The 17,343-nt window shown below is 36.0% G+C and overlaps 1 protein-coding gene and 1 long non-coding RNA gene across 13 annotated transcripts in view; one reads left to right on the top strand and one right to left on the bottom strand.

Annotated features, from left to right (window-relative positions):
* The window catches only part of Rnf141 (ring finger protein 141), a 26,687-nt gene extending 12,507 nt beyond the window's left edge, over positions 1 to 14,180 (bottom strand). Inside the window, exons 1-4 of one of the 2 annotated variants that reach the window (XM_010615269.3) lie at positions 14,077 to 14,180; positions 7,750 to 7,940; positions 6,633 to 6,741; positions 1,162 to 1,343 (exon numbers count right to left, since the gene is read on the bottom strand). In XM_010615269.3, the coding sequence (XP_010613571.1) occupies positions 1,162 to 1,343; positions 6,633 to 6,741; positions 7,750 to 7,892 (434 nt within the window). In that variant the 5' untranslated portion in view covers positions 7,893 to 7,940; positions 14,077 to 14,180. Of the gene's footprint in view, positions 1 to 1,161; positions 1,344 to 6,632; positions 6,742 to 7,749; positions 7,941 to 13,759; positions 13,931 to 14,076 lie in introns of those variants that run through there. The other variant, XM_010615270.3, reaches the window with a different exon arrangement.
* Positions 14,181 to 14,305: 125 nt separating this feature from the next.
* Positions 14,306 to 17,343, top strand: part of LOC104856095 — a 74,241-nt gene continuing 71,203 nt past the window's right edge. For 10 of the 11 annotated variants that reach the window (XR_004517424.1, XR_778565.3, XR_778564.3 and 7 more), the window contains exons 1-3: positions 14,325 to 14,410; positions 14,508 to 14,582; positions 16,122 to 16,301. This is a non-coding gene — a long non-coding RNA (uncharacterized LOC104856095). Of the gene's footprint in view, positions 14,411 to 14,507; positions 14,583 to 16,121; positions 16,302 to 17,343 lie in introns of all 11 variants that reach the window. The other variant, XR_778560.3, reaches the window with a different exon arrangement.

Genomic DNA, 17,343 nt, shown 5'->3' with positions numbered 1-17,343 from the left:
AAAATCACCATTCTAAAGAGGGGGAATAAAAAAGCAGAAAATCAGATTCTGGTCTTTGAAATATTCTCTTTACAAAGTAAAACAAAGATAGGTCTAAACACATTTGGCATGTCACTAGCACTTGTGTAACCCAAACCTTTAAAACTATATCAAAGCTGGGGATTTAGCTCAGTGGTTCGGTGGCCTGCCGCCTGGTACCAAAAAAAAAAAACAAAACCTATATTAAATATAAACAGGAAATGATGAATGGAAAAATACAATTCAACTACATAGTATTTGGAAACCAGATGGTTAAGAGTGAAAATACAGCTGTAAACAAAATAACAAAAGAGAAATTCTTCTTAAATACTTTCTGGACTTTGTAATAAAAGACACTATGAACATAGATGTCTGCTGTATACCCAGAATGACAGTAAGACAGGATGTCAACATGTTTGGACATGTATTTTTCCAATGAGGCATTTACACATTTAAATTATGGTTATGATTGTCAAATAGTAACAGGTGGAAGCTTTCACATGCCAAAAAGCATAACAGAGTAGGAAAACAAAGTTTAGATAGAACAATAATACATTAGGCCTGAGTAAACAAGCACCATCACAAAAACTCTGGCTGACTTTACCTTCTTCTGGTAGCTGAGTATATGCAATATGTGACCCAACCATTTTTAATTCCTGAATGGACTGCCAAGTCCTGGAATCAATATTTAAAAATTTAATCCTCCAGTTAGACACTTTCTGAAATAATTGTGCCAATTCCTTGGACCTAACTCCTTCAGGGATTAGACTAAGACTACAGATACCTATGTCTATTAAAAGGGAGTCGTTAATATTTCCCTTGCCATTAAATGCAAGCGTATAGAGTATGCGAGTAGACTGGGTTAACAGAAACATTATCTGGTATGAATCACTTCAATTTAGTTTTTTTTTTGGGTACTGGGGATCAAACTTGGGACTTTGCTCTTGCAAGGCAGATGTTCAATTTAGTTTTAATTTGGCATTATAATTGGAAGGACAGAGTAATCCAAAAGTTGATATGGTATATAATACCAACTGAGACAAAAATATTTAGTGTGCCATGAGGAGCACCAGCAAAAATATAAATGCGCTTTCAATGGTCTGCGTGTTGGGAGAGAGAAACATGGTAATTATGCATGTATACCTTCCCATCCAAAGACTAGTCTGACAAGAGGTTACAGAGGATGAGTTTTCATCAGGTTCTTCAGAAGTGGAGCACTGAGCCAATACTCCTGCTGCTTGACTTGTGATATCTCTATAAAGCTGAATGAACTGGTACAAATTCATGATCCGTGACGCTTCTACAATGCCACTGCTTTTGTTAATCTAAAAACACAAAGAAAATGGAAAAAAAGAGGTGAGAGATGACACAAATATTTGTCAAACATCCTAGAAAACAGAAGTTTTCAAGTTTTGTAAATTACTTTAAAAAATTCAAAAGTTTGAATAAATGAATAACATGAACCCTTCACTTGTGAGGCTCAAAGAACTTATACAAGTTTGTCTCTCTCTTTTTTTTGGTACTGGTGATCGAATTCAGGACCTAATGCTTGCAAGGCAGGTGGCAGAACCACTGAGCTAAATCTTGGGCCTAAGTTTGTCTTATTTGATTGATTAGGCATCATCCTGTTTAGAGCTGATGAAGTTAGGTGACTTTCCCCAAGTTAAGAAATGAATTTTAGAGATTAGTTTTAATAATTCTTTTATTTTAATTTCTTAAAAAATTTTTTCATTAAGGGACTTACTTGATTCCAATAACCACTTGCCATTCTAAATGAAAAAAGAGAAGGCTTTCTTGAATATACTTTTTAAAAAGCTTCAAAAGAAATACAATTAAAAACTAACAGAAAGTGGTTGAATTTTGAACTGTAACAAAAACTCATTTAATATAGTGAGATTAATGGCCTAGAGATTGTAGCCCTACAGACTCTCCCCTTCCAATTTACAAGCCTATGTGAAAAGTTATTTAGGTCAATAGAGGAATGCTTCCATATGGCTTCAGGTAGTTAAGGAGTGGGGCATTTCTGAAATGACCAAGGACAGTAGGGTAAGGGTGAAATATCCTTGGATAAAGAACTTGAAGTAATCAAAGAAAGATCAGAAATGTTAAAGATTTACTTTTAGCACAAGAGATGGTAAAGATGGCAGGAGCAGAAGCCAGGAATCTACTAAACTGGACATCAAGTAAATAAAATAGGCAGAATCAGAAAATATTTAGAAAAACGTAAAGGATGCAAAGAGAGGTATATAGACAGAGAATGTTGGCCTAGCATGTATGAGGCTCTGGGTTCAATCCCCAGCATGAAAAAAGAAACAGTGTAAATAATAAGAAAACTATCACAGCAACATTTTAATATTTAAAATTAAAATAATAGTCATAACTATTATTTATAGCTTAATATTTCTAAAAGCAGTGAAAGAAAATACTGAGAATCAAGAATGAGTCAGATTCCATATTGTGAAAATGGAAGAATCATCTCTATCAAAAGTTGATTAAATTTTGGGATGGTAAGATCTATGTTGAGATGCAATTGTGTAATGTTCTTTGTAATAAGAGACCATAGATGGAGTAGAGAACAATAGAATTAAAAGGTGATATAGACTTGTAAAGGTTTACAGAATAGGCCTTCATAGCTGATGAAAGTGGGCCCATCTTTCTTTGGAACTGCATAGTACAGAAGAAATCACGGAGTAATTCAGAAAAGCTTAATAATACAAAAGCAAAGTTTATCACACTATAACTAGTCTAATCATAGGATCCTTCAATAAATACTTATAAGTAGCCATAACGCAGATGTTATGGCAGTATGTGCAATGCTCTAGGTATTAAAGACATAGTGTGTATAAAATAAAAAGCCCTGCCCTCATGCCAGTACATGATAGGCAGGAGAGACAGACAAATACTGATGAAGCTGGACAGAAATCGGGGTTATGGAGATGAAACTGGGGAGAAGGAATGCTAAAGGGCGGCAGGGGAGGCCTTACAGTAAAGATGACATTTAAGAACTGAAAGAAGTACAGGAACGAGTGATACACAGCTGTCTGGGGAAAAGGCTTTCACTTTAGAGACTAGTGTAAGGGCAAAAGCATACCTGGCGAGGAGCACAAGGAATCCAGCAAGGAGCCCAGAGTGGAAAAATGGTGGAGGATAAGGTTAAAGGGTGAGGCAGGGATAGAATACACAGAACTTTGCTGATTACAGTAATGACTTTGGCTTTTATTCCAAGTATATAGGGATCACTGGGGGTCTGTGAGCCAAGAAGTAATATGATCTGCTTTACATTTCAAATTATGATGTGGAATAGACTAGTTGTTGTGCTGAGAATAGACAGATGGGGTAGGGCTGGGGAACAGAAGCAGGGAGACTAGTTAGGAGGTGACTAACATAATCCTGGTGAGAGATAATCGCTAGCTAGGTATAGGGTGGAAGTATGGTGAGAACTAGCTAGATTCCAAACATATTTCTGAAGACAAAACTGACAGAACTCACTTATGGAATGACTGTGGAGTATAAGAAACAAAGAATCAAGTACCAACTATAAGGTTTTAGTCATACAAGGATGAAAAAATTATTATTCATAGTTTCTTAATATTATCTTAGTACATATTTTTAAATTAACCTATTAATTTTTCACACATTTCCCCCAAATATTGCATTTAAACTGTATTTTTAAAATAAACTAAATTTTACTTGAGGATAATCATAGCAGAATACACAATGTCACAATAAGGTCTTAACTGAAGATACAGAGGACAAAGTACAAGCTATTTTGAATTAAGGAAATAGCTTTCCCATTTCTGTAAGGTTTTCAAGTCCGATCTAACTCTTTCTAATGTAAACATTGACTTTCCAGGGTTTCTTTCAAAAAGAACCTAAAGAAGGCAAATAAAATTTTTTTCAAGTAGATCTAAAATCAAGAAAAAAAATTCACACAAAAGAAAGCTCTAATTGCTTTTGTCTTTAATACTTTTGTTTTTCTACTTAGAATCTTATGTCAAGGAAGATGTTTACACTATTGCTTACAGATGTAGTAGTTAGAGATATTGGGGTAAAAAGGAATTTCATTAATTAATAAAGTCAAACATTAATTCTGTGTTTGTCAAAAAGAAGTGACAGAAACCTAAAGGATCAAAAACATGATTGAGGGCCGGAGTTTTAGCTCAGTGGTTCCACCGCCTGCCTCGCAAGTACAAGGTCCTGAGTTTGTTCCCTGGCACCCCCACCAAAACATGATCGACTTCCATTTCCACAGTTTCCTATAATTTATACAGCCTCTTCTGTGAGCCAAGCACTTTATAAAATAAAGGTGGAGAGTGAATGTAATTTAGGTAATGTCATGTATGAACACATAAGGAAATCTTCATCCTATCCCAGTCATATAAGGTGAGAATATTTCTTCAACATATTTTTGATGTTTAAGTTCCTATCAGGTGCCAAGCACTGGATTTTCAGCTGTAAGGGACATAAGGATGGTTCCTGCCTCAGGGCTTACTATTTACTAGAGAGCTAAGAACGTAAATAATTTTATTTTTAATGTTGAATTTAATGGTGAGCAGGTTCCTTCTGCCAGGCAAGGATGTGACCCAACACTGATCACTGAGGTGAAAAGAGAGATTTGCTGGGTCTTTAAATTAATCAATCCTGGAGCTGGTTTATATTAGGAGTTCTTGATAAGGAGAAAATACTGCTTTCATTTAAACTGGCTTAACAGAAGTTTTCTGTGACTTGTAGCTGATGGCATGTTAAATGACAGAGGAATGAAACTTCTAATTGAGGGAAATCAATAAGAACTGAGGACTGAGGTGGGAAAAGTAATAGCCTAAATTAGTTAAGTCTGGTCAAAGTGCACAATGTAAAAGAAAACAGTTGTGAACAAAGCAGAAAAAATAATTTGGAGCCATATCATAGAGGGCCTGAGTGACACATTAAGGAGTTGGGTACAGTTTGTAGTCAATCAGGAATTTGAGGAATTTTAAGGAGGGCAATGAAGCAATGAGTTATGCTTTGAAAAGGTTATCTCACAGCAGCATAAATTAGAATTGTGAAAAAAGCATTGAGGTGTAAAGATTAATACAAAATCTATAGTAATTTGGACTAAAGAGTAAGGGGCCTAAACTATATAAGTACTTTCTTGAGGGGATGGAATTTGTCTTATCTATCATTTATTGTATTCCTAGTGCCTAGAATTCCTTGTTTGAATAAACTGGAAGTGAAACACACTAGAAGAAAAATTGATAATTCACTAGGGAAATCTGACATATTATTGAGGTTATTCTTGAAGTCTGTAACTCAAAAAAAAAAAAAAAATCTCCTAACCAGGCATTCTTTATGAGTTGGTTTGGAATGGACAACCAGTCATCTATGAACATCTCCATTTGGGCTTTCTATACATATGGGTCATTTTATTGACTATTCTTTGTGATAAAATAGGGATTACAATAGAAAGAAGCCTAATAAAATTTGTGCTTCTATTTTTGATCAAAGGCTATAGCTTCAAAAAGGGAAAGTATTGTCTATTCTAATCTACTCATTGGAGGATGGGTCTTTCCAATACTCTATGATGCTGCCATAACAATTTTAGCAGAACTGATATACTCAATTAACTAATATGTGAAGAAGGAACGGCATTACAGTGCACTGATAGTGAAAAATCCATTATATAAGTAAAAAATCATCAAAATAAATCAAACCTAAACTTTCTAATAGTTTTTTTAAATTAATGAAACCCAGTGTTCTTAAAGAAAAGATTTGAGATAAACTTTTAAGTTTTAAGGTGTCATCTTAGTTCTCAACAGTGTCACCACAGGACTCTATAGCCAGGTAAACCCAGAAGGTAACGAAAAGTTTACTAGCACCCATGTTTATAGCAGCATAATTTATAACAAATCTTGGAAGTAGCCTGTAGGTCCACCAACAGATGAATGCATAAAGTGTGGTACATACACAATGGAATATTACTCTACCATAAAGGATAAACTTCAGTCATTTGTAGGAAAATGGATGTACCTTGAGAATATAGGTTACATGAAATAAATCAGATATATAAGCTTAAATATTGCATGGTTTCTCTTATATAAGAAACCCAAAATATAAATAAAGAGCAAGATAAAAGATAGATGGGTCAAGGATTTAGCTCTGTGTTTCTGCCTCCTGCTTAGCAAGTACAAAGTCCAGAGTTCAATCCCCGGTACCAAAAAAAAAAAAAAAAAAAAGATAAAAGACAGATAATAAGAAAAAGGGAAATACATCTTTTGCAAAAGGGAAGGAGATAAAGTGGAGGGGGTTAAAAAAATTAAGATGTGTATGTACATGAACTAACTCCCCTCAAGAAACGTAATCATTATATATTGCAAACATGTACTAAAAAAAAAAAGTATTTCATGTTAAAAAAAAAAAATTCCTGCTATACATCTGTTATCAGATAACTGGCAAGATACAAAGAGTTGGCTGTAAGGCAACAACTGTATCAAAACTATGCTTTATGAAATCATAAATTACTAACATTTATTTCCACTAAATTATATTAAATTAATATAATATATTATATTATATTAAATGTGATTCTAACCCTCAAAATAGTTCAAGCACAGAAACGAAGTCTCTCTGAGTCTTACCTTGGTACAAACTACTCGTACAACCACTTTCCAAAACGCAGAGGAATCAGAACCAGGTTGTACCTCAAAGAGAAGATGTTTTTCCTGGCCAGCAGCCACTTTAGCAGTTCTGAAAACAGACAAGCATATCTGTCAATTTTATGAAAAGTTATACAAAATAATAGAACTATGAAACCAGATTCAACACTTTCAGGCAGAGATGGAAACATGAAGAAAAACACCAAGACAAATAATAACTGTAAAGCTCTTAATAACTGGATTCTTAAAACACAGGAATGTTTCAAACATAAATATACAACTTAATTTCCAAGTTTTTAAAAGTCAATGGCTTTGTGGATTTATATTTATAAGTCCTTCTGATTTATAAATCCTCTCTCTCTCTCTCATTGTTTTAAACTTCTAGCAAACCCCTTTAGAAAAAAGTCCAAAAAAATAGGACTTAAAAAGCTTAGAGCTAGGTTTCACTTACCAAGATTTTGACTACTGCCTCATACAAAATGTAAAAATATCTTGTTCTTGCTTGAGGCCTTTTTAAGGAACATTAAAGTATCTACTTGAAAGTTTTTGTTTCTTAGATAATTTGGAGCTTGACCAAGTAAAACAAATGATTGGAGATATTAAATATAGCTTTACTGTCCTCTTTTAGCAGAGTAATTTTGAGAGCCACAGGATTCTAACATAAAAATATAACATTTTTAGAGCATGATAATTCAATATCATGCTAGCAACACCACTTTAAATCAGTTCAAAGACATAAACACTGCAGTTTCCTTTTATTATTTCTAACGTTTCTAAGCACCAGTAAAGACATCACATTCAACAAAGTGACTTACAGCTAAGTGAAATGAGGCCACTGAAAATAAAACTAGGCTTCCAGTGAAACTAATTCAGCCATGCCAGTTTCTATTTCTTGTTTCCCAGCTACCAAGCCACACTTCTTCCATATAGATTTAACTTTATAGCTGTTAGAGAGTACTGCACTTGTGAAAGGCCAACTCCAACTTATGAAAATTGGTACATTTAATTTTACCAATCAATACTTTTGGTTACTTCGTACATATAGACATGACATAATGCAAACCTCAAGGAGAAAATAAAATGAAAAAGAAAGACTCACACATCATTGAGTTCAGCTACTCGACCAAGAAATTCTTCATAAGTTAAGGAGCTACTTTCTCGAACCAATGTGACATGTTTTGCTACTTTTTCTGGTAACTTGTTAATAACCAGCTGTGTCTGATCTGAAATTTGCTGTCCCATGATGAAATGTCTTTTATAATCCAGAAAAAGTGTTACTTCACATACTTCCTGTTAAATATATATAAAAGTTATTTTTACATAGAATATAAAAACAGCAATATACCCACCCTTCAAAAAACAAAAAAGAAAAGACAAACTTTGAGAGTTGAGTAGACTTATATGAGCCTAAGATAGGATTGGTTTAAATGACTATATTTTAAAAGATTTATTATTTCTATGCTTTCAGAATCATATTGCTAAATAAGAAAACAGGATTCACTTATAATGTTGAGAAGACAATGAACCTCTAATTCTTATAATTTTACCAAGTCAAACCCACTATCACACAAACACACACACACACACACACACAAGCATTCAAGTGACTGTACTTAACAGGAAATTTGTTTACCTTATTTAATTTTCCTAAGAACATTTCCTGGCTGCTTACCACATGCCAGGTTCCAAACTAAGTGCTTTTCATATACCATATTATGTCATTTATTTCTTACAATATCCTAAGAAATAGATATTGTTGTATCTTTACAGATAAAGAAATGGAGCTAAGTAGCTCATGAAAAATGCACAGTAAGGGGCAGAAATGAGCTTTGAAGTCCTGTTTATCACACTGTATAGTGTTTACATTCTTGACCAGTATAATATACTTACTGGCTGAGAATATAATTTTGACAGTTAAAAATTTTTGTTATTGAATTATTTATAAGTGTGCAACTTATTTTTAATTTAAAACTACATGTTACATATTTTTGATTTGAAAAATCTAATAAAATTAAAGTTAAGATAGTTTAACCACCTCACATTTTCTACTTAGTGAAAAAATAGCTCTTTGGCTTTAAGTATTTTTAATGTCAAAATTATGTAATTTGTTTTTAAATAGGAGTCAAAAGGCTGGGCACTACTTTAATAAAAGTACTAACAATATAGATCAATAATTTGTTTAAATGACTTTAAAATTTAAGCATAAAACATTTACTGTACTTTAAAGTCTTGAAAAATATAATTCTATGTATTGTGTCTAGACAAGAGTTAGATGTGTTTATTCTAGACAGTTATTTTCCTCTGGTAAAAAAAAATGACTTAGCAGAAGAGCAAGCATTTTCAGCATTTGTCTATGATAATATATTCAATAACTGTATGTGATAATCCTTATTCAATATAAATATTACTATTAATGATAGTAAAGCAGCAACATCTCAAATCACCATGGCACTGTGAACTTCCTAAGAAAGGAGTTTCCAAAAACAACCCCCCGCAAAAAAAAACAAAAAAAACCTTAAACTTACAAACGAACAATGTATAGCCTAAAAAGTAAGTTATATTAGAAGTCTTTCCCCAGAAAGACAGTAACTTCATTCTGACATTTACCACATATATGTTAAAACTACATATTATCCTTATTTTTCTTGTTCTCATCTATAGTTATAAAAATATTAGGAGCAAATGATTGCTGGCTAGGGTTAAGGATTCACTGTCTTACATCGTCTTTTTAAAAATTAAACTGAACAAGTACTGTGTATCCAGTACTTCTGTTCTAGAGATATGCCTGTGAGTCACTGAGGAGCATCCAATATAGTGGGAAAGACAATGATCACACAAATAAGTACATAATCACAGAACAAGAAACACTAATCAAATACATATAGGGTGCTATGAAACCTATAAAATGGGGACCTGACCTAGTCTTGGGTCAGGGAAGAAGTCCCTGAGTAAACATTTGATTTGAGTTCAGGTCAGTCAGAATTGTGAGGAGGGTGGGGAGCATGGTGAGTGAACATTCCAGACTGAGGTTACAGAAAGTGCTTGAGACAGTAAGTATCATGGTGCCCCTGCAGTAATTAAAAAAAAAAAAAAAAAAATGGCTAGAGTGTCTTAGGCGGAGAGGCAGAGAGAAAGGGAAGACTGGCACCAAAAAATGGGCTATTTAACATTTTTACTGATGGCTTGAAGACAAGATTGCACTTCATGCCTGCCCAGTCTATGGATGACCAAAACTGGAGAGAAGAAATTATAATATTCATGGTATTATGACTAAAATAGGTACTCACTTGCTAAAACTAAATTTAATACAACAAAGAGTTAACTCCTGAATGTTTTGAAAAGTCAACTGCACAAAAGCACCTAGCATATGGTATTAGAATAAGTCTTTCCAAAAAAGCACTTAAGCCATTTTATGTTTTTAAAAGCAGTTAAAATATAAAAGATCCAAGGTTAATAAAAATAAGTCAACAACATAATAGAAACTTCAAAGATGCTAAAGTAATCTTAAACTCTTACTAAAAGCAAATGTTCAGAGCAAGGAGACTCTAGTTCTATTATGCTCTGCAATAGTTTGACCACACTGAAGGTCTAAGCAGTGAGAATTTTAAGGGTATTAAATTAATAAATTAGAACATATTCCGACATTATGGGTTTAAGAAAGGAAACAAAGTGATTTATTCTACATTAGCATAGCTTGTTGACAATGTGGTGCAACGATTTGTTTGTTCAAATACGTAAGTTGCTGTCATGCGGAAGAGGAAGTAAGATTTATATTCCACAGCTATAGAGAACAGAATGGCCAATAATGTAAGTTAGAGAGGCAGATTTCACTTTAGTATAAAAATGTCTTACTATCCAGAAATAGAAAGGGATGTTGTGCAATAATTTTCTTTCTTTGATGTGCGGAAATGTTTAAGTAAAGATAAGAGGTTCAACTCAGGAGTAGAATAAAAATTTTTGTCTGGGTGGGAAGTGAAGTAAGTTTTCTCTAACCTAGTATTTTACTCCCCACATTAAACTTAAGCTTTCTCAGCTTCCCTGTACCAACTAAATCAAAATGCGATAAGATTCTCATCAATCAGAAGCACATCGGCAATACTTAACAAAGAAAAAAAAAAAACTTTAGAAATACAATCGCTATAGTTAATGTAAATTTATAATGATAATTTAATCACTATATGTAGGAAAGATAAAATTTTTCTCCTATTTTTCTCTTAAGAGTTCCTGCTGGGCCTAAGGCTAAGAAGACAGAAGCACACAAATTTTATTTAGTAATTTTTACATGTACAGTACCTGGACATCCTCACAAGAAAAACAAGACAAAAGGAAGAATTAGGGCTGAAAGTTAGGCTGGACAAAGAGTAGTAAACTGAAAATATGACAAGATAAAGAAGTTTGGGCTAGAGTAATTAACTGTGGAAAAGGGACTAGGAAAATAAGATTACTTGAGGAAGGTTTGTACAGATTCCTGTTGGTTTCAACTACCCATCTCTAAGAATGTGCTCCTTTCACATGGGAGTTTTATCTTCTGCTATTGGAAAGAAAAAGAAGGGCAGAGTTTATTTCTCATATCTGCTATTTTTAAAAAATGTCTGTAATTCAAAATGATCCTTTTGCCAAAGTGGCATAATTTGGGGTGGCAAAATTAGGGTGAACACATTGCTCTCCAAAAACATATTTTAAAAAGGAGTCTTGGTTGCTGATTTATCAGTTAGAAAATGTTCTCTTATAATGTGAGGCTGCACATTAGCTTCTTTTCCTGTAATTGCACTTAGTATCCAGCAAACCTCATCACTGACTCCTTGCAATGACTCCATGTACAAACTACTTAAGGGCAGGAACAGTGGTTCTCAATCTAGTTCAGGAGGGAGGGCCTTAAATTCAGCTTATTTTGAAAACAACAAAAAAAATTGATAAATATTATCATTTATCAGTAGTGTAAAAATACCAGTTAAACACAGCATAAAACAACCAAGAGTACACATTCACAAAAACAATCTGTTAAGGCCATCCTTTAGTCACTCGCCATAGCTTTTTCAGTGTTTTGCTTTGGTGACTGCACATATTTCTGTCATAGGACCTATCACCAGTTGGTGCTTGCCCACCCGCCTCCATGATCTTCTTCAGGTTATTTAGCTGTGTTCTCTCTTCTGGAAGAAACACAGGAACATATTTTCTGAATGAATATAGTAAGTACTATTGACAGCTTTGGGATTATTATTCACTTGGAATTCTTCTGACTGGTTATTTTGTTCAGTTACCTATTAGTGGGATATGTGGAGGGAAGTAGAAGTTAATGGAAGAAGAAATGCAAAATTGTAAAAATGAGTACTGTTCATGTAAATTGAGAAATACTCATCATTTGATATTAACAAAATAATTCCCTCTAAGTCATATGGAACAGTAGTATATCCCATAGGAATAGTCTGCAAACCACTGATATAAAATTCAGCAAAAGACAAATCAGCAAAAAATTTCTTTAAAAAACTAGCAACTCTCAAATTATTGTGCCACCTATAACATAGTCCATTCTAGCAGGATAGAAATGTGCTTTCAAAAAACACTTGAAGGGTTTTCTGAATAAAGAACTGTTATTTTGAAACTCACAAGAACATCAAGGATTCCAAAAATGCCACATTCTCAGTGGGCGGTACATACAGTTATCACTTCTCTTTTTCTTAACAATGAGTTGTTGTACTCAAAATATTCCTTATAAAAATATAACAATCATTGATGGATAACTGGCTATCCACACACACACAAAAAACCCCACAAAAAAATCTGTGAAAATTTAAAACTAAATTATTCACAAAAGCATTCAAGTAAAATTGAAAAGCCTGTACATAAAATAACTACTTGACAAGTATTTAGAAACTGACATCCATTCCCCAACAATATTTTTTATCAAATTCACTTGCAAAAAAGATGTTTCTAGGTGAAATTATCAACTACTTTCATATCAACTTTCACCTCAGTAATACAAGCTAAGTGCCACAACTAAGTCCCTAAGGATATTATTTATTACTCATTGCTTACTCAAACTATGGCTTTGAGTATGTATCAGCTCTCTTTCAAAACAGGAAATTAATACAGTTATAACAGAAACAGAATGAAACAATTAGGCTGTTCTGCCTTCAAAGATCTTATCAGAAAAATACAATACTGTACTAGGAAATAAATGGATTTCTAATAGCACCACTGTTTACAAAATACTTTTCTAAATACTTAGAAAAAATACACTACTTGTTTCTTTGTACATTCTCTCCTTTTCAGAACAAGGAGAAAGGAAGTGTGTATTTAGCTAAGAGCAGAAGAGGGATCAAGTATAGAGTCCATTTACATCAAATGAAAACTAACATTTTTGAAACATATTTGGGAGAAAAATATTTAGAACGTGAAGCCAGGCAACATGAAAAGAGAACAATTTATACTATTTTTGAGTTGTGAATTACGAAAGTGATTGGCAGCTCATGTCCCAGGCAAAACTCTGAATAAATGAAGCTCACTTTATAACAAGAAAAATGGGCGGGAATGAATGGCAACCTTATTTTGTGCTGGAGATGTAAGAATTATAAACAATTAGAGAAGGGTTACTACTAGAGGAAACAAAGTGCTGGATAGCGCAAAATAGATAAGGATCAGAATATCAACGTACAGTGCCATTTAATTAATAAGGAAGCAGGGGATAAACTTCAACAATAGTAAATCCACATTTTGTAACAAGAGACAAATAGTTGAAGAAACAGTCTCAAAAGCTAATAAAGAAGGCTTCTTCCCAATAAAGTATTTTAAAACATAAAAAAAAGAGGAGGCTTCTTTTCCTTCTGTAAATCTCTACAATCATAATTAACAAGAAAACGTTTCTCTCAGCCAGATCTCAGGATAGCGGCTACTTTGACAAATGTCGGCCCCGGGGAAAAGTGGCAGCCCAGGCCAATCTGAAAGTGTAGGGTGTGCTAAATTGAACAATTCAGCCTGAGGTGGAGCCCCAGGCAAGGCGTTATTCCTCGGGAGTGTCCCGTCCCGAGGGGTCGGGGTCGTAACCAACCTGCACTCGCTCCAGCGTCGCGGCCCCGTCCCTCCCCAGGCAACCCGCACTTTTCACCAACCCTAAACCTGGGGGCCGACAGACTGCGCCGGCGGCAATATTCAAAATGCAGTTCTAGGTCCAGGAGCAACACCTCTCCCCACTTCCCAGAATCCTCGCCAAAGTGGGACCCGACGCCTCCTCGCTGGCTATTTGAAACCGTCGTTTGGAGACGGGGCCCAAGGCGGGCCTTCTAAGTCAGCCCCGCGCTCTAAGCCGCGGCCTAGAAAGGGAACCCAAGCTCGGCGGTCAAGGCCTGGCCGCAGTTTCTACTCCCGGGTTGCAGGTGTGGAGCAGCTAAGGAGGGACACGGCGGGATGACAGCGCTGTGGGGCTCACCGCAGGTTCAAGGCATCGTGTCCCCGCTGCAGCAACTATGCTCCGCCTACGGCTCCGGCCCGCCGGAGAAAAGGTTCGGTGGGCGACAAGGTCGCACCTCAGTGACGCAAGGCAGCGCCCGAGAAGCGTTGCTTGGCAACGACCCTCAGCCCGCCTCCCCTGCTCTTCGCCCCGCCTCACGCCCCGCCCCGCCTCTCCCGGCGGGCTCCCCCCTCAGGGGCTGCGTAGGACCTTGACCTAGGCCCTCTGAGAGCTCAGGGGTGGCAGACTAAGCCCAGGCCGGGTCTGCTCTGAACAGCCCCTTCCTGTCCTTGAGGAAGCATTGCAAACCCAGGTTTGGTCAAGGGTAGGATTCCAAGCCACCGCGTTAGTCTCTAACATCTCTTTGATCGTAGCGGTGTGAAGATTATCTTGTTTCTGTCTTGAAATAGGATGGGATGGTTACCTAGCTGGGTTGCTAAGTGTAAAAGAGAATTTGGAAAGTGACTAGCACAGAGTCCCAAATGGTAAGCTTTAATAATAATAGTTATTATGTACACGTGTTGGTGATGTCATTGCTCTTCAGGACATTTTAGGCAGTACTTGCTGTTAAACACCTGTCTTGTTTCAAGTACTGCACTAAGACATTTTACAGGCATTGGCCTTACTTAAGTAGTTTGTTCAACGTTACACAGCCGCAAAACAGCAGAGCAAAGATTTAAACCAAGATAATATGGCTAACACTGTTGTCTCCATGGTTAGCGGCTAAACTAAATTCCAAAATTAAACTTCTTAATGTTTGGTTACCCATAGCCATCTTTTACTGGTCATTTTGATATAGGGAAATATAACTCCCAAACTGTTAGATGTTAGATGTGCCGAGCTCAGGGTTCCAAAACACTGAGGAATGAAGTTGAGAACCAAAGGGAGAAGTTAGGAGAGTTTATTGGAAATAAGAACAGAATAGCTCCTGGATTTTCAGGAGAGGTTAGTTGTTGTAAAATCTCTATGAAATAGTAATTATGAAGTTATTTAGTAGCAAGGTAAGGAAATCTTCACTTTTCTTACATATAAAAAGGAAAGCCAGGTGTGGTGGTGCATGCCTGTAATCCCAGCACCTGGGAGGCTGAAGCAGGAGGATCACTGAGTTTGAGACCAGCCTGGGCTACATAGTGAGTTCCAGGTCGGTCTCAACTACATAGTGAGACCCTGTCTCAAAAAACAAAAACAAAAACAAACAAAGAAAACACCAAATAAATATTAAGAGTTCAGAAGTAATTTTTGTATAAGAGGGATACTTTTGTAATGAATCTAATTTATTATAGGTATCCAGACTTTCATAGTTCATATAGGTATTTTCTATTTAACAAAATCCTGGAAGCTTTCATAAAATTATAGCAAACCCAGTCTGTAGTGAACACCAGGAAATTTTGACTGTTGAAGTGGTATATTTTTTCTAGGAAAGTATGTCCCTGTCCAACCTCTCCTGCTTTTTGTAAGGTCACTAAACATCTGTGACAGGACTGTGGGAATATTAGAGGAAGAGTGTGAGTGGCTATGAACTGTAAACATTTTTAACTTCCTGTATGTAATTCATAAAATCATAAAGTTGAAAGAACTGAATTGTCTGCTCCAACATTCTTTTTGATGTGGAAACTGAGATCCAAAGATGGGAATTGATTCACCCAAGGACTGCAAAACAAGTTTACTAAATTGAGTTAGAGTCCAGATTTCTTGACCACTAGTCTAGAATACTTTCCTAACAATATGTTACTGTTTTTAATTATATCGTTGTAGAGGAGAGAGGAACAACTCATCACCCACAGTTAAGATTAAAGCTTTGTCTTCTAGGATGCTGTACTTGAAGGTTTCTGTCTCATCGATCCTTTCTTTCTGGCTGCTTCTATTCAAGCTTTGTCTTCGGTCCTCTTTTTATTTTTAAATATTTCAGGGGCTTATAAAGTCATAGCTATAATTATTGTGTGTATTTGGACAATTAAAAAATATACATCTACAATTGTTATCTTTCATTGGTATTATAACCCTGTATTTCCATATTTATGTAGCACAGCTTCAAAGGAACAAATGTACCACCAGAATGGCACCAGAACTCACCGTTTTCCATAGGAATGGCTCCTGGATTCCAGTGCCTCTGTGTTCACATCATCAATGGCAACTTTAGAGGTGGCAACAGCTGAAGAAGGAATTTTGTGGCTGCTGGAGGAAGTGGCAGCAACCTCAGACAGGTATTATCTAGAGAAGTAGCATTGTTACTTGGTAGGTGCCACCTAGGATATTACCAGAGAAGCAGCAGTAGAGTCTGGCAAAGTTAGCAGTGCTTGTGGGTGTGACAGTGCCCAAAGGGTATAGAAGCAGTGCTTAGTAGAGACCATGGACCTGGGAGACATGGTGATACCTAGTGGCAATATTCTTGGTAGAAAATGGAGAAGACAAGCAAAAATGGTTGATGTGCCTAGTAGGAGATAAGGTAGTACTACTTGGAGAATTAGACCAAAAGCAAAACTTGTTGCCATATGGAAAGTAATCACACTCGCTGTAAGCACGTTTGAGTCACCTGGTTTGAGATAATCCAGGAGGGTTTCTTGCTCCCTTACCACTAAGGAGTAAGCTATTTCAACAGGCCCAAGGAAATAAAGGTTATATTGGTGCTTCCCAAGCCGTCATTCTGGGAAAGGAGAATAAAGGAAGTATGGATATTCTAACAGTGATATTTATCTCTGTACCTACTTCATTAACCAGTAATCACTGGTGGAGGGTTCTCTTGAAACCTATTTTGAGCATATGATTTAAATGTGGAGGCCTAAGGAGAATCTATAATGAGAAAGATACAACAGGGGCTATAAGTTCACTTATCTCACCACATACATGAATTGGAAGTGACGGAGGAAAGTGGCCAACCTGCTCCAACTACCAGGCCTTGCCAAGAGGTGAGCAGGAAGTAGATAGGTGGGAACTATGAATGAGTGCTGAGTTTTAAGGTAGAGTAGTTCTACCCATCAAGAAAATGTGTGCACCCAGCAGTAGTAACATCTGGGTCTTTTTCAGTCAGGCTAACAATTCCTCTTCTATGCAGGGCAATTAGAAAAGGGGCATTGAGAATGGGAGCCAAGGTGAAGTGTTTTCCAGCTCTGACACCACACAACTCTTCTCCTCCAGCAGGTGCAGATCACCTGGCTTACCACTGAATTATTACTGTGTTTTGAATGAGTGTCTTGGTGCTTTGACTCACCTGTACTGCAGGTGCAGGGTAGGGTACCCTGTAGACAA

Source organism: Fukomys damarensis, unplaced genomic scaffold (genome assembly GCF_012274545.1).
Source record: "Fukomys damarensis isolate Sample0158 unplaced genomic scaffold, DMR_v1.0_HiC HiC_scaffold_16, whole genome shotgun sequence".
NCBI classification, from domain to species: domain Eukaryota; kingdom Metazoa; phylum Chordata; class Mammalia; order Rodentia; family Bathyergidae; genus Fukomys; species Fukomys damarensis.
The sequence above is the reverse complement of the archived record's forward strand: the minus strand, read 5'-3'. Positions and strand labels throughout refer to the sequence as shown.